Genomic DNA, 26399 nt, shown 5'->3' on the forward strand with positions numbered 1-26399 from the left:
GAAACACACTTTTGAGTAGCGACACAGCTTTCTGTCACTTTCTCAAATAGGTCCTACTTCTAAAAAATACACAGATGACAAGAGTCAGAATATCCTCAAAAGAAAACACGAGCTATTTGGGCATTAATAATGTCTGTCTTCCGATTTCTCTCCATGCCGTCGCGGCCCAAACCATCATAAGAAAATAGGGCAATAAGTTTTATTAACCAGGGAAATAATAGTACGCATTACATTTATTTGGCTAATTATCACATGAATTGTCGACTTTATAAAAAGCGAGAATAATTGACAATTTAGGCCCTACTATTTATCTCCAAGGATGAACTTTATACAGCAAGTCACATAACAGGGAACGAAAGTTATAATTATTTGAATGAATTCATAAATGAGGCCAATAACCGTTGTAAAAGTACACACACGCATAGAGAGGTTTCAAGTTTGATATGTGATCATATTGTATTAGCTCATTGATAAAGTATCATAAATTTTGCGTGATCGTTCGTTGGAATTAATTTTTTCAGCGCGATTTGTGCGTCACATCAATCACCACTTCATGAAATGTGGTGCATATATCAAACGCAACTCGCTGGCCATGCAATCGATAGCCTTGGTCAGCTCACTATTATTGCGTAATTCTAAAGCCCTCGCCGCTTGGCCGCCGCCCCGCGCCGCGCGCACCATGCTTTGTTTTGTCTTCAATGGGGTCAAGAGCAATGCTTCATTAGCATACGCCCTAGCAACGGAGGCGGAGTCTCGATCGGGCAAGAACAATAGGTGCGAGACGCAACGCAAAGGCGAGCGTTCGAAAAAAATGTAACCGAAAAAAATTGCCTCAGAAAAACTGTGATTTGGGACACTTGTACTAATTTTTATACACTGAAATTTTCTGTACAAATAGATAAAACATCAAGGAATCAAAATCCGTCATAAAAAAATTTCGACCCAAGCAGTGCTTCCCCTTCATTTTCGGCTCCTTGCAGGAAAACTCCCCGTGCGACTTATGACTCATTTTGTCGGAGCGCCACAATTATGTCCATGTACCCTCCCGACTGAATGTCTTTAAAAGAAAACTGTACTGACATTTTCTAATTGTCTGATAATTCTAATCTATATTTTTTGATGCCTACTACTGGAAAGAGAGGATTCTTTAACCCAGGATAAGCCTGTAATGAATTTTTGAAAAACATGAAAACGAGCAAGCCATGGAACGATCCACACAATTTGGCCTACGTCATGGGTGCTCTTGGTGAACAACTCCGACTTAGGCAAGAAGAACTACATAATGCCAATTTAATCTCACACGAAGTACTGCAAAAGCTGTTATTTTAGTATAATTGCAATATGGAGCTATAATAAACATGTTAAACAATATCTATTAATGTTTAAAAGCAATCTCTTCAACAGCTTTTTATTTAGATAAAACTTGTGGGGAAATTCCAGATTATACAAAATGAAATCGGCATCGTTATCCGAACGTGCTGCCCATAGAAGACTGTGTGTAAGTAAAGTTACGCATTGATGATCATGATCGAGCGATGGTTCGCCAGTTCAAACTATCTAACGTAGATGAGGGCTGAGTGAATCTAAATCCAAATGTAGATAGACTCTCTTCAACGGCACGCACGATTTACGCTTAGTAAGATGAAAACGGTACCAGTACACATAGACTCGGAAATACTAGAACTAGGACTAGGACTACTGAGCAGTCAAAGAGTAGGTTCTACGTGGCAGTCCAAGTTTTGATGAGTAGGCCCTACACTCACTCACCGTCGACATTGCAGCTGTAGGCCCTATGTGCACAGCGCTATTAGTATACATACCCTGCTGCCAGAACCTTGAAGAAAGTCCAGACGAAAGTCCAGACTCCAGATCTAGATATGGACCCTTGTCCTGCAAGCACTGTTGTTCCTGTGCTGAATTTTTCAGGTAAGGTATCTGCTTTATGGATTTCCGATGTTTTGTAGTCGAGATAAATCTCATAGTGGTGTCATTTACACCAAGGACTAATATTAGATCTAACAGTTTGTTTCAGTAGGCCTACTAGAACCCATATCTCGGAAGAGTGGCCTGACCACGTAGATTCTAACACAGTGTCGCCGCTTCGCGATCCCAGGGCTGGTGTAGGTATAGTGCTAGCGTACTTCCGTATCCATGTAGATATCTCAAAATTCACCTTTGCCAAATGGCACCAAACTCACGGGAAATACTTTCTGATTCATATCCAACAGCTCACGTTAATTGGAAACAAATCACATGTCGGTAAGTGTAGATGTCGACTTTCCTGTCGGCGTCGCTAAAAATAATCTGCTCTACGACTACATGAGTGATTGCGGCCAGGCCCTACCTACCTGCTGCGCACGCACAGACTGAAGTTAGCCATTTAATATCAGAGACAAATCTTTCAAGTAATCGGGGGCAATAAATAAATTTACAAATTATTTGTGGTAAGTTGAATGAAAAATGTTCCTATATCACACAAGTCGCAAAAATCATTACACTTTGAGTTTAGTTCTCGCGTAAATTCCCCGTTCGCACAGCACTAGTCGGCTAACTTCAGTTCTAGATTGTGCATCTTGCGTTCGCCAAGATCTCTCGCTAAGAGTGAGTTTTTTTTTTGAGTGACGACTTGAAAGTCGGCGTCAATATTGATACTTCTCGATTACTAATTTCGTTCAAATATAAGAGAATACTTTGAAATATGCTCTGAAGTATATCCTGTAATTTTGGTGCGATTTGGTTTAGTGAAATTTGAGATATCTACCTGGATAGAACAATACACAAGCGCCGCCTGCTAGCTAAATTAGGCCTAAGCGTCGTCTGCTACTCAATACGAATTAACGCACGCGTATGTTAGCGCTTGTAATTAGTTATAGTGAGAGCACATGTGACATCATAACATCCAGGCTCGTCAGCTCATTAGCATAATTCTCACCTAAAAAGTTCCATTTTTAACATCAAATTACGGACTTAATCGTTATGAAATTTTGATTCTGTTTGCACCGCTGGGTCTTTAACCCCCCCCCCCCCCCCCCCCAAAAAAAAAAAAAAAAAAAAAAAAACCAGTACAATGCCCTTTCAAGCACCCGAAAGATTGTGAATTAATGAAATATGTAAACCATTTTAACATTTATAAATATAACCCTGTCTCGAAATTAATAGAAGTAGATTCTATCTAGATCTAGTCCTGGAATTGTAGTCTAGCTATTCAAATACTAGGAGGGGAGAGTGGGGCGAACTTGGACGCGGGAGAAGTGGGACACCTCTCATATCTCAAAAAGTTTTTGAACTAATCGGATTTCAAGTCTTATCCAGGGCCGGTGGAGTGTTTTCAAAGTATGAGGGGCACTTCCGGGTTTCATGAGCTAACAGGAAAAAAAAAGGTCTCAGCCCAAAAACATAACCTTTCCGTCCTCACACTTCAAGATCTGTATCTTATTTCTTTTTTCAGTGTCACTTACGAACTTCCGGGTTAAAAAGTGTGTGTGTGTGTGGGGGGGGGGGGGGGGGGGCCCAAATGACACCTTATGTATTCCTTTGTATGGTGCACAAAAAGTGGGGGGGGGGGGGGGAGCTCCCTGCCCCCCCCCCCCGGTTCCTCCGGCCATGTTATCGCCTATTAGGCATTTGACATCAGAGTACAAGCACATGGTAACAGCTCCGCCACAACTCTGCCGGAAAGTTTAATTTTGAATTATTTTTTCGGACACTTTTTTTTGTATTTTTTTTGCATTCATTGTGAAATGCTTTCTGAATTCATCGTACCGCTTTAGCAGGCACTTATCATGCTCTATGTATGATGTTAGGCCCTATGAGTTCCAATAATTTGCATTAAAAGATTTTGCAAAAATAAGCTAAATTGTGATGGTAGCTGCCATTTTGATTTTTTTTTTTGGGGGGGGGGGGGTGCTGGGGTGAACTAGGTACTGGGACAGCATCACTGTCCCACTTTGACTTCTCCGTGTATTCAAAGTTATGATAAAACTATCAAAGATTTTCTAATTATTTTCTTTAAGTTCTGGATGCTTTTAATGCAACTTTCTCTGATTGACCATAATGGATATCACATTTTGCGATAAAATTCTTCATGTATGAAAATGAATATTCAAACACACACACATAGGGCCAAGCACACACACACACACACACATCATAATTAGATATGCTTGTATTGTGTCTACCTATAGTTACTGTTTGTCCCACTTCACCCCAACCAATGTCCCACTTCTCCGAAGGGGTGGCCCACTTCTCCCTATTCAGAAGCCTTTTTAAAATCAATTGTGACACAAATATGAGACTTTTAGGAATATTAAGTAACAATCCATCATGTGGCCTAGCATCGGTAGTCTTTGGGTCCGAGACATGAGTGTCCCATTCTAAGTATCAGAAAAGCTATACGAGAAAAGTCATCAAATCACAATTTTTGTCCCAATTCTCCCCACTCTCCCCTAGAGGTCTAGGCCCTAGATCTAGGGTTTCTAGTCTAGGCCTAGATCGACCTCAGACTCTACCTTCTAGACTCCTTACACAGAGTTCTAGGTCTAGCCTTAGGTTATTTTCATCGTAAATGATAGACCTAGGTCTACATGTTTCGAACAAGTTAGTTAGTGCATAATGTGCATTGCATTGCAATAAGGTATTCATGTCATACCAAGGCAATGCCGTGCTGTTTCCTGCTGGGCTTATCAGACTAGCACTATACGTCATCCCACGGACAGGCTAGGCGTAGGCCTAAATCAAGTCCTAGGCCTACCAGCACTTACACCAGACTACAACAGACTCTTTTAAAAGTAGTTAGTCCCAGGTCCTAGTGTGCAATTGCGTATCTCGCGTTTACGGGTGTGGCCGGCTAGCTGCATCCAGCCACGCGTTCTATGCCACGCTCTGTGTGCAAGGTAATACGCTGCCTCGTTCAGCCATCGTCAGACATAAACCTCATCCTGGGTAGGTTTAGTTCAAACCCGATTTAGACCACAGCTGGACTTAGTAGATTACAAAATTAAACCTCAGACTGAAGTGGGTTTAAACTTGGTGTTTCTAAGCCATTTTCAACCCTCTTTAGACCCACTTTTGACCAGACCTTGGTTTAAACTCGGTTTAGGCTTTTAGCAGAATACGGACCCGAGGGTCTCGCAAAAGATATGAGTTAATGAAGAGACATGAATACTAACTTTACCAGTGGGTAAGTTTATGTTATCGAATTCACTTTACCCGAGGCTTGCCGAATGTTTGGTTAATGATATATACTAGATTTAGTTGCCTCGAAGGAAAGTTACTACTTACGCATCCGAATGCTCATAATTTTGCTAACGCTTATTTATTTTGTTTTGTATCCCTCATAAGGATATCATATGTTTTTGTAGGCTTAATCGCAAAACCTGCAATGCTGCACTGTTTTCTTGCTGCAGTATTCACCGTTTTTATTCTGAGCTCCAGCATCGAACTACAACTGAAGGAGTTTTAGTGCTTCGTTATCCAGATCATCATAAAATCGGCTTTTATAGCTTCCAGAAAAAACACAAAATCCAGAAAACAGAAAGTCTGTACTTGAGCTGTTTCTTGGTGTTTTTGCTGTCATTTCCTTCTTTAGATGTTAACAATTTTATCACATTTAATAGGTAAAATGGGGTAAATCTAAGTGTCAGCCATTTCACCACGGCCATTTCTGGGAAGTGATTGAGCTGTTGATTGAGCTGAATCACCCTGCGCACGCTGCGCACCCTGCAAAAAAAAAAAAAAATGTAAAAGAAAATCGGATGTTGATGGCAGAACGAATGATCGCGGGATGATCGTGGACTCCAAAATGTACTATATGATGCTAAATTGAAGATCATTTCCCGTTCTCATAAATTTGTGGTGAAACTACTCGTTTTTGTGCTTTTTGCAGCCATAAAACAATACACACACACACACACACACACACACACACAAATGAACTACATGTATACAAAATAGATATGATAACTCCTATCTTTCTGAAAAGTTTGACAGACGTAATCATCTTCACTTGCTTTGAAATTCTAGCTGTTGTATGATGTGGATTGAGACAGTGATATCTCACCTGAAAAGGCGTGCTCATTGACGATAATTTAGTGAAACCAACGATGTCGCTGAAGAAGATCGTGACGCAGTCGAAGGACTCTGGCACGACCTGCATACCTCTCTTCAGTTGGTTGGCCACGGGTCTGATTTCATGTCAATTGAAAAGTCATAAACGTTTGCGTCAACGTTTGAAGTTACAGACCAACAGCGCATACATTGTCTGATACTCAGAGGACTGTGTGTTTATTCAGGGCAACCACTGCATAGGGAACCTTACAATAATTTGTAATATTCATGGTCCTGTGTATCGTGAGGGCAATATGACATAATATGACAATGCAAAAATTGAATATGATCACTGAATTATGACACGAAACTGTTTTTTCTTGTGTTAATTACTTAAGAATATGCATAAATGATAATGGAATCGCAAACATACTTGAAGAGTATTGTAGTTTTCAAAGATTGATTTTAGCCATGATGGACTATAACAGGTATATTTTTTTCTGACTACGTTTAACGGAGAATAAAACCCAAACATGTAATATGTAAATTGAGGAAATGCAGCGATATCAGCAGAATAGTGAAGTTTCAGAAAAATAAGACAATCCCTTCAAAGGTTACGCACTTTTGAAATGTTGGTGCCGCCATCGCGGATGAGAAGACTACTTCAGTTCATGCCATTATGCATGCACAATGACAAGAAAATGTAAGAACAGAAAATCAACATTATTTCACTTTTCTAGGAAAATAAACTGGCTCACCTCTTTCACAAAGCAGGATGAATAATATTACCCTAAACGTAATTAATGTCAGTAACAAGCCGCAGGTACAGGTATTTTTCCTTATTTTTCTTTTGAACGGATTGTCCGATTTTCCTTAAACTCCATCGATGTCTTCAATTCAATTTAATCTAATTTTATTCAGTTCAATTCAATTCAATTCAAGTTTATTTCCATTCGACATAAATTCATCAAACAATTCATACAATGAAAACTAGACATAGATATAAGAATATCAAAACAAGCACAAAAACCGAGGCATAAATTCATGTAAATGGGGGTCAGCAGAGAAGAGCAATGAGCCTTGTATATTAATATTACTTATTAATATTGCTGCATTCACTCAATCCACATGAATATTTGGGTGTCATTTATTGATGATAAATAACCGCATAATGCTGTTGAAAATCATTTAAAAGAAAAATCTGCACAGTCGTGGGAATTCTCCACAACGAAATATTCTATTGTTAATAGGTGTGCACTGTCGTCTTACTTCGGAAGCATTCTGTGAAGGAGGTTCTCCGTCTTTTTTTTTTCCTCCACCAGCTGTTGGGTGCGGTCCTCTACGATCTCTTCGAGGTTGTTGGCGTATTTCTCCATAATCATTACCATGTTGTCCAAAATATCTTGTTTCCTGCAAAATAATGACATTTAAAATTATCAAGTAAACTTATGTTGATGAATAATGGTAACAAATCCGTGATCATAATTTTGAATCATATCTAGCTTGATACGGTAAAGTAATTCATTAAAAGTAGTGCATGGTAACATCCAAGAAACGCTTTCCATTTCCAAAAATGGTACGGGAAACAAATAGTACAGCGCGGATAATTTTAGTTCAATTCAATTCCTTTTTCCAATTTACTTACTGTAATCTAGATATGAATGAAGTAAAGATATCGGCAACATCATTGGGATTAAGGCAGTTCGGAGTTCCACTTTGAACATGATAGAAAAAGTGTCTTTTGTAACAGGGAGACGTCAGAGAAGGAGAAGGAGGAGAAACAATCATCTCTCCTTTGTAATTCCATCACTGCTTTTTTTTTTTTTTTTTTTTTAATGAAATGATTGGGTCTGGAAGACCCCGATGAGGCGGTCGTTAAGGGTAACCTGTTATTTGTTTGGTATGTACGAGGGGTGGATGAAAAGTTTTGAGCCTAATATAAAAATGATCAAGATTATTTTGAAGACCCAATTTGGCCTCTTAAATCTTTAATATATCTTAATTCTACCCATCAATATCTATAGTCATAGCATAGTTTGACTTCAGAAGGAAGGTAGTATTAATGGACAATACTACTCTGACCTCCTGAAGCTCCTAAGGGGAAAATCAAGAAAAGAGGCGCTCGGTGGTAAGAACGTCGCTACATCAGTCTTCGGACACGCAGCTACGGCGAAAGGACCGGTAAATCGTATATCGTGACCACTGTTTATTTCATTCCCAACCGCCGTAGCTGGGTATCATTCGTTTATGGATCTTTTTGCCCGGTCGCTTGGTGTAAAGTACGTCGCTATATCAGTCTTTGGACACTCAACTACGGTCAAAGGACCGGCATATCGCACTGTGACCATCATTCATTTCATCTGCAGCCGCTAGCTGGGTATCATTTGTCTGTGAATCCTTACGCCGGTCGCTCGGGGTTACGTTCGTTACTATTTCAGCCTTGGACACGCAGCTACGGCCAAGATCGGCTTATCGCACTGTGAGTTTGTAGTCGTACATTTACATCCTTATGTTCTGCCATATTCTAAGCACCAAAACAGCAGCTCCATATTCACGCGAGTCAATGTGTGATACTGTTTCAGTTTTTACGCCGAAATTGTTTTTGCTCTAAACAGCATTTTATATGTTTCCTTGTAGGAGTCGTGCTTAGCAGTTGTCTCTCGGAATCGGAGTCTGATTAGTGTTTCTCACAGCAGCCATGTACTGGAAATGTTGTTTTTTGTTTTTTCTCGAAGCAAGCCTGATTTTGTATTTTCACATTAAAAGGGACGGAGGAAAGAAAAATTACATATGTAGTATTATCTCTACATTTTCAATGCAAGTTGATGTGTGCGGTACTAAGCTCTTATACTATTGCTTTAGATGTGTTTCGGGATCAGTTAACTTACAAAACCTGTTTTTAATGCGGTCGTGTTTTTTGAGTAAAAGAACCCGGTGTTATCTATGAATGCATTTGGTATATATTCATTGAACGTCAGAGGTCTTCGTGACAAAGTTAAACGCTTAGAAATGTTTACCTGGTTACGTAGTAAAAAGACAAATATATATGTTTTTTTTTTTTAATTCAAGAATCTCATTCCTCCCCTCAAGATGAAAGTATATGGGCGAAAGATTGGGGACATGGTGCAATTTTTTTTTTCATGGTGCCTCAAACAGTAGAGGAGTGTGCATATTGTTTAAAGACGCCTCTCTGGTTACAATTAATAAGCATTATTGTGATAACAATGGAAGACTTCTTATTTTGGACGCTTTGCTTGATAATCAAAAAATTACGCTTGTCAACGTTTACGGTCCAAATGTTGATGACTCTTTGTTCTTTTTCGATGTTTTGGAGAAACTGTCTAAATTTCACTGTGAGTCAATTGTTTGGGGAGGTGATTTTAATTGTGTCTTATATGTTAACCTAGATAAGAGAGGAGGCAGAGTAACTACTCATTATAATAGTGTTGCTTGTATTAATGAAATAATGGAAGAATATAATCTTATTGATGTATGGAGATTTAGAAATCCTAAAATACGTACATAATATACTTGGCACTCGAGAAATATCTTTTGTCGGTTAGACATTTTTTTTCTTATATCATGTAATTTAGTTGTTCAAGTTGACAAATGTGAGATCTCACCTGGTTTTAAAACAGATCACTCAGCAATATCCCTTAATTTTTCTGTAGTAAATGAAATCAGAGGACGTGGTTTTTGGAAATTTAATACATCTCTTTTACAAGATGAAATATATGTTGAACAGATTCGCAATTGTATTAAAGAAACTAAAACTTTATATTTTGAAATTTTAGATCCAAATACTTTTTGGGATTTTTGGAAATGTCAAATGAGATCTATGACTCTCAGATATTCCATTAAAAAAGCAAAACAGAATAAAACATATGACTATGATTTGTTTAAGAAAATAGGTAATTTAGAATCTGATTATATTTCTAATCCTCGTGATTCTCTGGCCCAACAGATAAAATGTTATAGGGATGATTTAAATGTTTTATATGAAAAGAAAACTCAGGGTGTCATTAATAGATCCAGAGCAAACTGGGTTGAGAATGGCGAAAAGAACACTCGATATTTTCTGAATTTGGAGAAAAGGAATCAGAGACAAAAACTTAAAGTTACCAAACTTTACAATGATAATGGTGAACGTGTTTCATCGACAAAAGCTATTTTAAACACTGTTAAAGATTATTGTAAGTTGATTTACACGTCGTGTAATCCCCCAACTGTAGAGTTTGAACATTTGTTACCTAAAGATACTCAGGAAATTAAATTGTCTGAAAATTCAAAAGAAAAATGTGAAGGTTTGATCACACTCAATGAGTGTCTACACAGTCTTAAAACTATGAAGAACAATAAAACTCCAGGAAGTGACGGCTTCCCGTGCGAATTTTATAATTCTTTTGTACAGATCTTGGAGAAATGTTACTTAATAGTTTCAACTTTTCTTTTACTTCAGGCAAACTATTCCTGGACCATAGGAGAGCAATCATTAATCTTATTCCCCCCCCCAAAAAAAAAAAAAAAAATCAGGACTTACTCTTTTTTGAAGAATTGGCGGCCCATATCTACTTTGAATACTGATTACAAGCTTTCAGCAAAATGTCTTGCCCAAAGGTTAAAGAAAGTGTGGTCTGACACAAGTTGTGATCAATCAAAAATATTAGACTGACATTAGACATGATTGACTGTGAAGCTACTGGTTTTATGCTCTTAGCAAATATAGAAAAGGCATTTGATAAACTGGAATGGTCATATATGTTTCAAGTTTTAAGATACTTTAACTTTGGAGATGATTTGATCTCCTGGGTGCAAATGTTGTATATATACTGATATTTATTCTTGTGTTGTGAATAATGGTCATGCCTCGGAGTTTTTTAATCTTACGCGAGGTGTGCGCCAAGGATGCCCCCTTAGTCCGTTACTGTTTATAATCTGCAACGAAATAATGAGTATATGGATTAAAAGAGATGATAATGTCAAAGGGATCACAATTAATGATGTTGAAATAAAGATAAGCATGTACGCTGATGATACAACTTTTTATGTTGAAGACATAAACTCTCTTGCCAGAATTATGTATATTATAAATCAACTGAAAATATATTCTGGCTTGTGTATTAACCGCAACAAATCAGATGTTATTGCCTTAGGATATTACAAAGCCCATCCTCCAGATGTATCTTTTTTGGGTTCCACATATTCACCATAATACAGGGCCTTATCGCCTCTTGGGAATACGTTTTACTACAAACCCAAATGATTTATTTGAACTCAATTTTAAGCCTAAAATGGAATTATTGAAAAGAACTATTAGAGTTTGGGCTCCTAGAAATTTAACCCTAATAGGTAAGATTACTCTTGTTAAATCTCTCGGTATATCTCAATTAGTATTTTTATTCTCTGTTCTTCCAAAGCCTCCAGATGATTTTCATAAAAGAAATTGAGTCTGTTATATATTCATTTATATGGAGCAAGAAGCCAGATAAAATAAAACGTAAAATTGTTATTGGAGATTATAGTGAGGGAGGACTACGAATGATACACATTCAGTCAAAGATTGTGGGTCTCAAAACCGCATGGGTAAAACTTTTTTTTAACCCTGATAGTAAGGGTAGCTGCAAATGCTTCTTTGATTTATCAATGAAAGATCTCGACGGAGACGTATTTTGGATTTGTAATCTCGATTGCAAGGATATGATTAATCAGGTCAAAAATATATTCATACGAGAAATTCTTGTCTGTTGGAGTAACTTAGTTTTTTTTTTCAGACCCTTCTGAACGATATATTCATAATCAGGTTATATGGAACAATTCTTGCATTAGAATTAATGGAAAAGAAGTTATCAAGCATAATTGGATAAATAAAGGTATTATAAGAATTTATAATTCAACATATGTTGAATGAACAGGGTAATTTCCTTTGATTTTCACAATTTGAAAATAAATATGAAATTCAATGTAACTTTTTGGATTTTTTCCATCATATCTGCAATTCCTCTTAACTAGAAAAATGTCGTTAGAAAACCTCAAATTCAAGATAAAAATTATCAAGAAGAATTTAGAATTGATTCTTGATATTAAGAAAGCTCCTAAAGTATGAAGATTTATTCATAGAAAATGCGTTGATAAACTTCGTGAAGTTCCAAAATCACAAGAAAAATGGAATTCAATTTTGATAGAACCAGTCACTGACTGGAAAAAAATCTCATTCCTTTTAAAAGTTCATTGTCGACAAAATTACGTTATATTCATTTTAAAATTCTACACAACATCCTCGGGGTGAATAATCTGCTAAAACAAATTGGTTTGTCAGATTCTGATTTATGTAGCTTTTGTTTAGATACAACCGAGACAATTTCACATTTGTTCTGGGAGTGCCCTTATACTCAACGGTTTTTGAGAGAGTTCCAAAGACAAGTTTTGAAAGACGAAGTTATTCTCACATTTAACGATTTCATATTTGGAATTTCAAAATAATGGTCCTTTCACTACATTGAATTCTGGTTTTTTTTTTAATATGCCAAATATGACATATTCACCACAAGATGTAAGAACGGTACATTATCTTTGGCGTTATTCCAAAAAAGTTTTAAACATTATTATGTTATTGAAGAAACTATATATCTAAAACAAGGTAAAAGCACTGTTTTTAGATAAATGGAGACATGTTCAACTTATTTGAACTGTCTGATGTTGCTTCGTTAATATATTTTATCTCATGCTAATTTCATAGATGATCCAAGGATGGGATAACTGGTAACATTCAATTTTGTTTGTAGAAAATAATTCCATGCTTGGAATCCACCTTGCATGCATTAGTTGTTGCAACGTCAGGTGGATGTTGACGGGCTTACGGGTTGCCTGGAGCAACCTTTGCTGGGGAGGTATGCATGAAAATAGTTAAAAGGTCTATGTACCCGTGAGTTTGTTCTAACGTTGTTATGATGTAAGCTAATTTATGTATGCTTTCGGGCAGGGTATGTTCTTGGCAACCCGATGGCTTTCCAGAGGCCTACCTCGGCGTGGCGACGGCGGGTGCATGCGATCGGCTAAATGAATGTTTCTTCTTGTGAGACGAATTTTCTTTCATTAACCTGTACATTGGTATGATACTGTTGTACTTTATACAATTTGCATGCACGCGCTGTTGCTACGTCGGGTGGGTCTGGGCGTGCTGTCGCACTGCCAAGAGCGACTTCATCCTTGCTCGAAAGGGGTTCTTCGGGTTGCCGGTGGCAACCGCTGTTGAAGTAGTATATGCATGAAGTAAACAAGCAGGTTTATTCAAATGTATGCAGTTCGTTTTTATTGTGTAATGTAAATGTATACATGCTTTCGGGCAGGGTGCATCCTTGGCGTCCCAATGGCTTGCCGGAGGTCCGCTGGAGGCCTGCCTGAGCGTGGAGACGGCGGGTGAATGTGGTTAGCTAATTTTTAGATTTTCTTTCCATGGGGCCTATTAGTATTGACGAATTTCCTTTCATCAGCTGTACATTGCAATGGTCCTGTGGAACTTATTCACTGTCCACTCGTCATCGCTATGTCGGGCGGGCCTGGGCGGGCTTTCGGACTGCCAAGAGTTATTTTGTCCTATTTTCGAAATGGAATTGAATAATTATAATGATGAATAATACACTTCTCTGCACTACGGAGGCGGGCTGTCATAATAAGCTGCTTTCGGAAGTCCCTGCCAAACCATTTTTGATTGGGTATATACAGTCATGTTTGCATTAGTGGGTACCCTCGCATGTACGACCCTTTATAGTATCTTTGTTAGTAAGGAGTTATTTGAATATTTGGAAAAAAAAACATGAAGAATACAGATAAGTGCTTAAATTATTTGTACCAAAGAAATGGCTTTGTGTTGAAGTAATAATTATGTATTTCATCCATTCTCTGTATAATTATGTTGCTTCAAGAAATCAATAAGTTCTATCATTTGAAAAAGAAAAAGAAGAAAAGAGGCGAAGAATGACCACAACACAACACGCGTCTTGTTTCGCCAGGACAAGGCTCAAGTGTATTCATCAATGGTAGCGACGGCTTCTAAGTTGTTCCACATCCACCATTTTCATCAGACCTAGTGCCGTTTTACTTCCACTTTCTCCCAAATCTTCAGATGGATTTGGCTGGACAATGCGGTTCCATGACATTTGCTCCTGCGACAATTGCTTCCTACATCTGCACACTAAATGAAACATAAAAATCTACCCACAAACACAGTCCCAACCACAGTCCTAGTCCTCGCACACTAAACCTAATACCCAATCACAACCCTATTACTCTAACCACAAGTCCTCGGAGAAAATAAGACCGGAGCAATTGTCGCAGAAGCAAATGTCGTATCACCGGAGAATTTTGTACCACCTATGAGGAGGTCTTTGATGCCGTCGACTCCTGCCGTTGATTCCTACCTACTGAAAGACTGTTACCGCTGCTTCATCAAGACACTCCGTCCCCACGGGAGTAAGCGTGTGGAGTCACAGGGGGACATTGTTGCAAGATAGGGCAATAAAGTACTTAACATATCTCGCCCCTCGTATGAACGAAAAGTTTTTTTTTAATGTATGACAGAAGAGGACGGGTCTTCTATCATCTTGAACAAAAATGTGAATTCAGTTCATATTTGTAGTCGGAGCCATTTTTGGGAACGAGTATGTAATTATAATCACAGAAGTCTTTCTCGTTTATGATCATGTTTTCTTTCGGGAATAGTTTCATTATTCATAACAGTACATACATTTGATATGCCGTACATATATATTTATTATGCCTTTTTTAGATGGAAAAGATATAGCACATCATTCCATTAATTTTATCCGTTCTATGCCGGTGAGTCTGGGCGCTGTGTACAAGATATGCTATGACGTTTTCTGTGCCCGTAGGCATTTAGAGCACGCGAAGAGTCAATTGTTATGAAACTGCATATAAGATATCATGAATAGGGTGAAGCAAGCTCTGTTTTTTGTTAATGACGACAATTATAACCAAGTTGAATTGGCTCAATTTATTGTAAGGTACACGAAGCCATGTTTTGTTTCTGTTTGGCTGATTTGGTGGTGGACACATCCTTGACGATCATGACGAGGTCGTGGATGTGCTCGTTATCGGAAAGAAAAATTGGTGTACTTACACTAGTATTATTTTGTTTTTTTCTTCTCGAGGTTGAGTACACGTTACACACCATCGTTACCTTTAAGGGACAAACTTCTGTTGGCCGGTTGTGCATTAATTGGATTACATTGCCGGCATTCCTTTGTAGCCAACACAGATATGACTTCGTTTTTGTTTTTGCTTTGGGTTTTTTTACGTAATTTTGTATCGACTCATCCATTCCTACAATGGGCCGGATGCATAAAAACTAGCAATTGCTTGTGCTAGTCTTTTCCATGAATCCGTGTGCATAAAAACAAGCAATTACTTGCGTGCAAAAGCTTTTGCTAGCAAACACAAGCAATTGCTTGTTGCTCACAGAGACCAAGCATTTGCTTTAAAAAACGTATGCTAGTTCTTGCTAGCAATTGCTTACCAGTTTCCAAGCTTTGTATGACGAGCCTGAGCTTTTGCTTAACCGGGACGTTTTCTTTCAAGTATCAATTTCATTTTTTTTTGTAAAAGAAAGACCGAAGTTGTGCAGGAGTGGTATAAATCTACAAGAAATTTCTGCTAAGATTAAGAGAAACTTTTTTCGTTTCAACAAGGGGAATGTCCAGGGGTTAGCACGCAAAATGTGATGAGAAACAGGTAGGATGTATAACATCTGTGGAGACCTCTCTCCACGTGCGATCTGGTAGATCCAGGATACTATTAACAGCGATGGGAATCAGCCAGTTCCTGTGTGTGTAGATGGCATGTGTGTGCGTCTATGTGCGTGCATTTATGAGTGTCATTTCATAGCTCTTCTGCTATGTCAGGAAATGTTTCTGCTCACACACGCCCTTTCAAATGCATGCTGTCACACTCGCCTTTGTTCTTGTGTTCACAGGCGTGACGTCCCTACTGTTGAAAACGCAATCATTTGCTTGTGCAGGGCAAGCAAAAGGTATAAGCACAAGCACAAGGTTATCCATAAAGATTTAAGCAATTGCTTGAACTTGATCTTTTGCTTGAAAAGTTTGTGCTTGTGCATATGCATCCAGCCCATTGTCTCATGCTTCGAGAAATGTTGAATAAATTACATCACTTGAAAACAAGGCAAACGTCTAGCGATGTTTCGCCAGCATATCGCAAATTTGTAAAGTGTTTTTCAGTGTAAATATATTGACCTTTTGAACTTTGACCTTGTCAGACTTTGAAACAAAAACAAAACAAAACAAAACAAACCAAACGGAACTAGAAATGTTGCTATGGCGACTATATACCTCCGGCATAACGCATGGTTCTCCCAATAAATCTATAGTATGTCTCGACAATGTGCGACGACAATTTCATATAACTGGCAAGAAATAAAAATGACAAATGTGTTCATTGTTCACTTTCCTTGAAGTAGATTTGATTGGATCAATGGCTATATTATCTAAGAGAGCAGATATTTGGGGATTTGAGGATTTTTACTTGACCTTTGATCCTTTCATAAGTTTTTGCGTTGAGTAATCTCCAAGGTATGGACAAAACGTTTAATTTCAAAATTGAATAGTAAAAATTTAGTATTCTAACCTGGCCTTTGACACTATTACCCTAATTCAGGCAGTACATGCATAGATATATACAAAGTTTCATTTTTTTTTTCACACAGAAACTTTATTTACTCAATATTCAAAAGACAAATATTACAGATTTGACAGGCAGCTACAAAACGTCTAAACAATACGAATACGATTCCAATTAATGTCAGATATAAAACCTTGAATTTTTCAGATATAATTCGTCTACTACCTTCGTTTGCTTTAAAAATTGACAAAATTGGCTAAAATGAAATGATTTCTGTTTATTTCTTACAGAAAATATAAAGTATTTTGCATACAAATAAACCCCGTTGTAACACTACGGTTCCCTGAAGAACCAAGTATAAAAGCACTTCTAGTAATTTGAGTTTGATTCTGTTACATAATTTCATGTATTTGAGCAATGAACTAAGGGCATTCCCAAAACAAATGTGCAATTTTTGTTTAAGTGGAACTCGAACAAAGCATACAGAGGTCTGTTTCAGATAGCCCCATTGCAAAAAGTAATTTATTGACACAAATATTTCTATTTCTACTTTATATTGAAAATAACGAAGTCTTTGATTCAGGGTAGATATATAAGGAACAAGGAACATTGTGTATTTTAATCCAGTCTAAAGTTTGGTTAAATATTTCATCCCATTTCCTTTCATGTAGGTGGTTTAGATATCTTATCACATAAAATTCGGTATATATATATTATATATATATATATATATAAATATATATCGACATTTTTGTTCTTTTGAACAAATTATATTATCGCATCTTCTTGTTGCGTGTTTATTTCATTATCATTAACTGATTTGTTTTCAATATATTTCTTCCACTCTAAGGGGATTGCATAACTGAATAATATTGAAATTACAACAAACACCATATTTAGCCCGAAAATGTTCAAAACTTAAAAAAAGATCATCACTCAGTATTTGTTTAATCTTTAATATACCCCTCTGAAACACTGCTTTCTTAAAAACAATCTCATTGTTTTACACGAAGTAATGAATTAAACAAAACTTGTTCTATAGATAAATTAGGGGAAAAGTTTATTTACACCAAGCCGTAAGAATTTCATGTATAGAACAGCTCTGAATCAAATTGATTTTTTTTTTCTGTTCCGGCCATATTGCAATACCAAAATGTATTACCCCTAAGTTATGTAAATGATGTTCAAAAACATTTCCATTTTCCTCTGTTTTGATCAATCAATAATCTTTTCAACCAGGTGATTTAAAGTCCAGAAATTACGTATGGACGATGAAACATCTTTAAACCTCCAATAATCTCCAAATATTGTTCGTCGGTTAATTTTGTCTGGCTTATCATCCAAGATAAAGGAAAATATTATTTGTTCCATTTCCTTTATAAACTTACTAAGTTTCATGACAATACCTTGCGCCACTTCCGAAATATGGAAGAAGTGAAATTTAGAATTTTCACTTGACCTTTGACCTTTTGACCTAGACCTATTGGCCAGAAACTTTTCCAGAAAATCTCTATTGGGTAATACATGTATACACTAAGTTTCAAGAAAATATCTCCAGGCATTTATACATAGATTTAAAGGAAATAGTGGCATTTTGAGGAGTTGACCTTGAATTTTTGACCATTGACTTTTGACCCATGACCCCCAACCTCCCATGCGAATCACTTTCAGGCAGTACATGCATATGTACTAAGTTCAGTAAAGATACCTTGGACCACTTCCGAGATATGGTGAAAAGAGTTAAAATTCTAGCACTTTCACTTGACCTTTGACCTCATGGCCCAAAACTTTCTCTATAGAATCTTTATTGGGTAATACATGTTTACACAAAGTTTCAAGAAAATACCTTCAGGCGAGGGAGGAAATGTTTTTGATTCACTAGCATCCCGCATGGACTAAGCATACTCACATGCCCTTGTGCAGTGGCTTAAGTTTGGCAGCTATAGATTTGAAGTCCGGACGGGTTTCAGGGTCCTCGGCCCAGCATTCTTGCATCGTTGTTAGCAGACATTCCGCACAATCCTCTACCTCCATCACATTGGGCCGGAAGGGCACAGGTCCATTAGGGCACTTCACTTTCTCGTACATTTCTTAGATGACAGTATAAAAGCAATGGTAAGCAAAATATTTAGTAAGGTCACTGAGCACTGTTTTCATTATTATTGTGTTGGTAAAGATTAATCATGGCATATACGATGAAAATCATCATAGGCTAAAGTAGAAAAAAAAAGAGTAATTAGGTAACAAACGTACGTCGTATACAGATGACATATCGGTTCCGACGGCTCCAACGGATTTTGACAAATCTCTGCAGGCTTAGTAGTATTTTCAAAGTCATGAACAGACTTGCGAGAAAATATTTTGTAATACTTTGGAAGTACCTGTTAACCTTTGGGAGCAGTGATTTTAAAAAAAAAGTTCAAGATATTACTTTTGACGCATATGTGTACGTAAGTTATATCACAAAACATCCTACCGCATAATTTTTTTTGCAATAAAGCCTAACATATAACGAGATATCACTATTTTTCTAATTAAACCTTAACTGTAGACGGATTAGTCTGGAAGCTTTTTTACTATAACTATTGTTCACATTTTGTATATTTAACAATACTTAACATTGTTTACACTGCTTCAAATTTCTACATTGGCTGTTTCCACCCCTAACTCACACGTTAGAACTATTTTGAACCACTAATGCTGGGTTTTTGTTTCATCTGCAAATGGTAAATCATACCTTGGATGTGTAGATAAGTAAGATTTACAAACAACTTAACATTCGATAAATTGTTGATCTACCTTTAGGGCTCAGGTCGACGCCTCCGAATGGTCCTTGGCGAAGCACGATCTCGTACAAAATGATTCCAAATGAGTACACGTCTCCTTTTTGCGTCCCCTCAGGCTCCCAGGCGGATCGCCGTAAGATTTCAGGCGCTTTCCACAAGAGGTCTGCAGAAGGAAATGAGGGAATAATGATAGAATAAAAGTCACATGAGGCCAAACAAATTGGATTGATTTTTGTTTTTCATTCTAGCTCTACAACAGTGTGAACAACCGTAAACTTGGTCTTGCGGTTCTTAGGCAAAACTTAACGCTATGCTTTCGTTGTGATAAGAATGAATCTGACTGAGGTGGTATCCTTGTGTCTTAAGAACAAACGAATCAGAGTTGCTGAAGTTTGGTTATGCCTCCACACATGATTGTCTTTGTTTACACTGTCTTATGCATATGAAAGCACATTTTGCATCAAAACATGAGATCGATTTGACTCTAAATGACCGTTAACATATAAAAAGAGGATAAAAGAAATAAAATTTCTCTAACTCTTGAGGGCAACGGCTTTTGATTCTGCTTTTGAACCTGTATCGCTCCCTTTCCGGCAAAGTGGCATACAACAAAATAAGGCAGTTAGGGCTTAGTTCATTTGCACATGGGTACACATTACCTTTCTTTTTTCCTCAGTTGGTTAGGCACTTCACTCGTTTTCAAAGTGATATAATGCATAATCTTGCCGATGTAACAATTCATGGAATTCATCAATAATGTTCAAACAAAGAATGGACTTGACCAGGTGACCAGAATGGTCCGTCAATTAGCACCTGAAAAATCATCCGTTTCATTATCTTGCGTTGAATTATCAATGATCTCTTCCTACTGATATTACCAAATACCACCTCAGTCTCTGACGACATTGCCACTCCCAGTCGGACTGTAGATGACCTAAAAAGGACCGCTGAACTTGCGGCTAACCAACGCTTTTGGAAAGTGAACAACCTAAAGACCAAGACCCAGATCCAACCTGCACCAGCCCAGAACAACTGTCCACCCACAAGCATCAGCAGCAGCCCTTGAAGGAGTTGAACATTTCTCATATCTTGGGAACATCCTTTCAAAAACCGCCGTATGTGAAAAGGACGTGGAGAACCGGATTAAGGAGGGCACTCTGCCTTCGGTAGACTTAGTAGACGTGTTTTGTTTTTGTTTTTTTCTCAGTAACGCGCTGACAATCCGGACAAAGGTCATGGTCTTCTGTGCAGTTGTCCCGTCTACTCTTCTCTACGCTTGTGAGATCAAGGGTCCGTTTCATGAAGTCATTACATAGAAGTCTTTACATAAATCTCAGAATGGCCAGATTTGCTCGTAGCATTAAGAGACTTTCAAAGAAAAGTAAAAATCCATTTCAGGAAATCTCTCAAAACTGACTCTTATGAACGAAAAGTCTCTCATCAGACATTCATAAAACGGACCCCTGGACGCTGTACCGCAGTGACATCAAGCGACTTGAACGCTTCCAGCAATCCAAACTACGACAAACCATTAAAGGGACCGTACAGTACTGGTTGAGGTGGGGATTCGTGTTTTAAATATTCCTAAGTGAGATAATGAGAAACCTCTTATGAAATATGAAAGAGCATGTAATTTTTTAAGGATTCAACGTTTATTTGATGAAAACTGGTTTTCAAATGGTTGAGATATCCAAAAAAATGATAATAATGAAATGAGACATGCCACGCCTTTTATTAGGATCTCTTTGTTTCACCTTTTCATTTCAAAACCGATTTTCATCAAATAAACTTTTGATACCCCTTAGAATTGTATGCTCTTTGACATCTCATACAGTGATTTCTGAATATCTCGCAAACGTTAAAAGCTAAATCCTCACCTCAACCAAAACTGTACACTCTCTTTAATATTCGATGGGAAGATCACATTACCAACAATAAGGTTCTTCTCCGCGTGACACTACCAAGCATGGGAGCCACTATTTTTCGCCATCGTCTCCACTGGGCAGGTCATATTCAGCGTATGGAGCCTTTCCGTCTCCGAAAGATCATGCTATATGGAGAACTTGCAACTGGAACAAGACCCAGAGGAGGACTGAAATTTCGTTTTAAAGATCAGCTCAAACAGATCCTGGCTAAAACATAAAATCCAGCTATCCTCATGGTGGGAAAAGATTGACATGGACAGGACAGCGTGGAAAACTGCACCATCCGTATAAATTGAACAAACTCCTTTGAACAGAACAGACAACAGGATAACAGGATAAAGCGCAGAAGAAAGGAACGTCTCAAACATCCTCGATCCCCACCGACCCTCCCATGCGAATCATACGCACGTCTTTTCACCACGCGCTGGGACTTTTAAGTCACATTCGACATAAACATCAGCCGGGGAGAAACTGACTAACCCAATGCTCGGATACGACCTGGAGCCGACGATGATTGATATTACCATAAGTACCACTTTTGCTACCAGGTGGCTTTGCTGGCATGTACCACTAAAGGACTATTATGAATAATCACATTTCCAGATGCTTATCTTAGTGAATTTAAGAGCCAGTATGCCCAGTCGGTACGAATCACGTTTTTCTGCTTATGCTCAATTGCAGTCTGAGCTGTGGCATAGTGGATAAGACTCCCGACTCCCGATCGGAGGACCCGAGTTCGAATCCCGCCCAGTGCTTACGTCCTTGGACAAGATGTTTTTACCCACTGTGTCCCTCTCGACCCAGGTGTATAAATAGGTACCTGGCAACGCTAGGGTAATAATGATAGCAGGGCCCTCTGGTAGAGCAGTGGCAACACTGAAGAGGCTACCCTGGGTAAATAAGACCATATTATTATTATTATTATTATCCGATTTTGGTTGCTACGTATCAGTACACCGTCTGTATCTGCACGGAGTTTTCCTTTTTGATTTATTCTTTCTCCTAAATTTTTGTGCAGAGGTTATCTAAAAAAAGAAAAAATGATCTTCGACTATCAACTTCAAACTTGTGCTGTAAAAAGAAAAGAGAAAAAAATACTGTAAAATTACAGAAAATCTGGCGGCTGCAGAGTCGGTGTCGCTACTTACATCAGGTGTGCTCTTACAGATTTCAGCGTGCTTGAGGAGTCCAGCAAGGATGATATCTTCATCACCACTGTAAGAATAGGAGATGTTACTGTCAATAATATCTACAAAACTCCCAGTCGTATTTTCACTTCTCCTGCACCAAAAAACCATTCCAAACCCAGAATTACATGTTGATGATTTTGACAGCCACCACGGTTCATGGGGTTATACCACTGACAACGAGGCAGGCGAACAACTTCTGCCTGTGACTGTCTCCTTTTCTATGATACCAAGCAACTCGGCACCTTCCATTCCAGCCGTTAGAAGACCTCTGCTTCCTGTCGAAATATCCCAATGGAGCTCATATCCATGCTTCTCGTAAGAGTCTCCCTCACTTCCCTCATAGTCAACATAGACCAGCTGTTATTCACATTGGCATATAGATTCCTGTGATACAATCACTGACTTCTGCCGCGCTGGAAGTTCAGGAAGGCTGACTTGCTCTTACCCAGGACAGCCAACCAGCTCCATCGAGGGAAGTTTAAAGACAGCCAAACCTGTGACTGTGGTTATCCTGAACATACTGTGCTGCATATTGTGCAAAACTGTCCCTTTAGATGCAATCCAAATGGACTCGAGGGAATTACTGACACAACAGAAGATGCCCTAGCCTGGCTCGGCAGCCTGGACTATGCATATCTCATAAGATAGGGACGAACGAACTTTGCTTTTGTTATTGGTGCTTATGATGTTTACATGTTGAATGCTTTTGTATTGTTGCTATAGTCATTAAAAGGTACTTACTTCGATAAAAGGCATGTTCCCCCATGTCTGGTGGCTGCTGACCCATAGTGTAATGATGCAGTCCAAAGTCGGTGACCTTCAGCACCCATCGGCTATCTACAACACAGTTGCTGGACTTCAGGTTACCATGGGATCGGATTTCGCTCGAGTGCAGATATCGCATTGCCTGCCAGCGACAATTGTGATATCCATACGCAATGTTATGAGGACTAATTCTGATGAGTGTTTTTACCATGATAATAGTAATAATATTTAATTATTAGAAATTATTATCATTCATGATACTCACATTATTATTGCTTTTCCTATCATTTGATAATTTGTAGGGGACTATTATCCTGTCTTACACACGACAGAGGCCCGAATTCACAAAGGTGGTACGAATGAAACCATGGTTTAAACCATGGACAAAAAACCATGGAGCGACAAGTGTTGCATGGAATATTTCGTTACGAAATCAGTCTTTTCGTCGATGAAATGATTATTATGTAACGAAATGACAACATTTTGTAACTTAATGAACATTTCGTTAACGAAACGGTCATTTTGTCGACGAAATGACCAATTTCGTAACGAAATATTCCATGCAACACTTGGCGCTCCATGGTTTTTGTCTATGGTTTAAACCATGGTTTCATTTGTACCACCTTCGCGAACTCGGGGCAGAATGATTACGAGTCCTTGTGCAGTCATTCCAAAATATAACCCTCATTATTACATTATCAAATTGTACACACATTAATCGATTCTCTTACATAATCTTGACCTCAGTATAGTCAACTTGTGACTTTGTTATCGATCCAATCATCGTTAGATTTCACAGTTTGTGAACTTTACATGGAAAAAATAAACAATACCAACAACAAAAAAGCATCATCGGGAGGGACCATTTAAAAGACAGTGATATTAAGTCGGACGAACGTCTCGTGTTTTTTTTTTTTATTAATGACGATCAAGGAGGTTCAAGAAAATGGAGTCGCAACTGTCGTATTTCCTTTGAAGCCAGGTTCGATGCCGCCACTCAAAAGTATTCGAAGAATGTGGCAAACTGGATCTGCGCGTAGATAAGAAGACAATTCACTCATGTCTCATTGCATAATCATCAGCCATTTTCGAAGGAAGATATGTCTTTGTGATGGCAATTACTTTTCGCCACCCCTACTTATAAAAGATAGGTGATATATAATGGTAAAGAGACGGGGATGCGCGAATAGAATTTGCACCAAAAAAAAAAAAAAAATGATGACATGAAAATGAAAATTACCCGGCCACTAATCTGATGTATCTATTAATGAAGAATTATACTTGAAGATTATTCCATATCAGTTTTATTTGTCGGAATTAAGTGGAAAAGTAATAAATGCGGCTTTCCAGGAAGGTACAATTTTAAACACTTTCACATGATACAGCTCTGATTTACACTTTTGCACATAATTTCTGGAAGGGAGTGAGCTTTGTTTAATGTGCTTTATCAGTAAGATTTCGTTTCATTTTATAGATAAACAAGCAAAATATAGCCAACATTACGTTAACGTTCAAAATGAATCTTCAGATTGCGCAGCAAGACGGCGGCATCAAAACAACAAAGGCACAGATGCACCTGTGGAATTCTTTTGTACATCTATAGAAAAGTGGCAACTGTTTGAATAATTACAGCCAGTTGGAACTCCATCTCTTAAACCTCCTTGATACGATATTGGTCGATTGTGTTCACTTGATATTAGTAATAGACTGGACTCAAACAAAGCTTGAAACAAAGCTTACCTTCACAATATCTGAAACAAGGGAAGCAACGAACATCTCGTCTAGCTTGATGTCATCATTTTCGAGAATATCCTGGAACAATACAGAAAATAGTTATTCTCTTTTGAAGAGAGTTGACCAAGGTAAACCTCCTCAGTAAAGACTGTGAAAATTAAGTGACCTTAGTTCAGTGAAGTGTTTCGCCTGCTAACTCTCATTGCACTGAGCAGTGTGAAATCTACATCGAGTTTAATTTGGCATCTTCCCTCCACTACTGCTCATATTATGAATTGTGACATACCATTTTACGTGTAAACGTCACGCATTTGTAGGATAAATTTGCTTGTCTTAATCCTGAAGGTACCAGAAATGTAATCAAGAATTTTTGCAGTTGAGCTTTCCCAATCATGATTCTATATAAGTGCTTCAAGCGTCACAACAGGTGAATTTTCACACATATCCAATCCTCTCTATTCTAATACCTTTTTTTTTTCATTAACGTGTATACAAATATATATATATATATATATATATATATATATATATATATACACTGGACAGCAAAAGAAAGTACCCACTTCTGTCAAAGGCCGCATACATAAAAATTCACCACCTAGAAATAAACAATTTTGGTACACAGGTATGCTGCAATATCCATTTGTAATCACATACCCAGTGCAAATGATTATCTTTATTACAAAGAAAAAAAAATGACATGCACAGCATCTTAGTCAATGAATCAAAAGTCCCACACAACAGCACTTTCCACCATGCAAAAATGGCCACTGAATGGATAACATTTTTAAACAACCAATATGTCAAATGAACATCTGCTTTGTCAAAATGATGTTAATGAGTGTATTCTGTATTTAGGGATGCTACCCTTCCTGATTATACTAATTCTCAAAATAAAATCAGTTAGCTCTTTAGACTGGACATTACTTTACTCTGGTCTAAGCAAGCTTCCATTAGAAAAATTATGCCACGTCTTGTAAGGCTTGTTAGGCTCATTCTGTTACATTTTGAGACTTTTGATTCAGTGACCAAGATGCTGTGCATGCCATTTTCTTCTTTGTAATAAAGATAATCACTTGCTATTGGGTATGTGATTACTAATGGATATTGCAGCATACCTGTGTACAAAAATTGTCTATTTCTAGGAGGTGAATTTTTGTGTGCAGCCTTTGACAGAAGTGGGTACTTTCTTTTGCTGTCCAGTATATATATATATATATATATATTTGTATATACGTTTTAATGAAAGTAACCGCAGCAGGTGAACGATGTGAATCGTACTTGGGTGAGTTGAAATTCAT

General features: G+C 37.9%; 1 protein-coding gene across 1 annotated transcript in view; it reads right to left on the minus strand.

The window, feature by feature from the left end:
- LOC140232161 (speract receptor-like) overlaps positions 1-26399 on the minus strand; it is a 239989-nt gene that overhangs the window by 44493 nt on the left and 169097 nt on the right. Inside the window, exons 13-18 of the mRNA XM_072312304.1 lie at positions 25105-25176; positions 23341-23506; positions 19498-19647; positions 18608-18788; positions 7315-7455; positions 6059-6182 (exon numbers count right to left, since the gene is read on the minus strand). Coding sequence (XP_072168405.1) covers positions 6059-6182; positions 7315-7455; positions 18608-18788; positions 19498-19647; positions 23341-23506; positions 25105-25176 — 834 coding nt within the window. The remainder of the gene's footprint in view (positions 1-6058; positions 6183-7314; positions 7456-18607; positions 18789-19497; positions 19648-23340; positions 23507-25104; positions 25177-26399) is intronic.

Source organism: Diadema setosum, chromosome 8, assembly GCF_964275005.1.
Source record: "Diadema setosum chromosome 8, eeDiaSeto1, whole genome shotgun sequence".
NCBI lineage: Eukaryota > Metazoa > Echinodermata > Echinoidea > Diadematoida > Diadematidae > Diadema > Diadema setosum.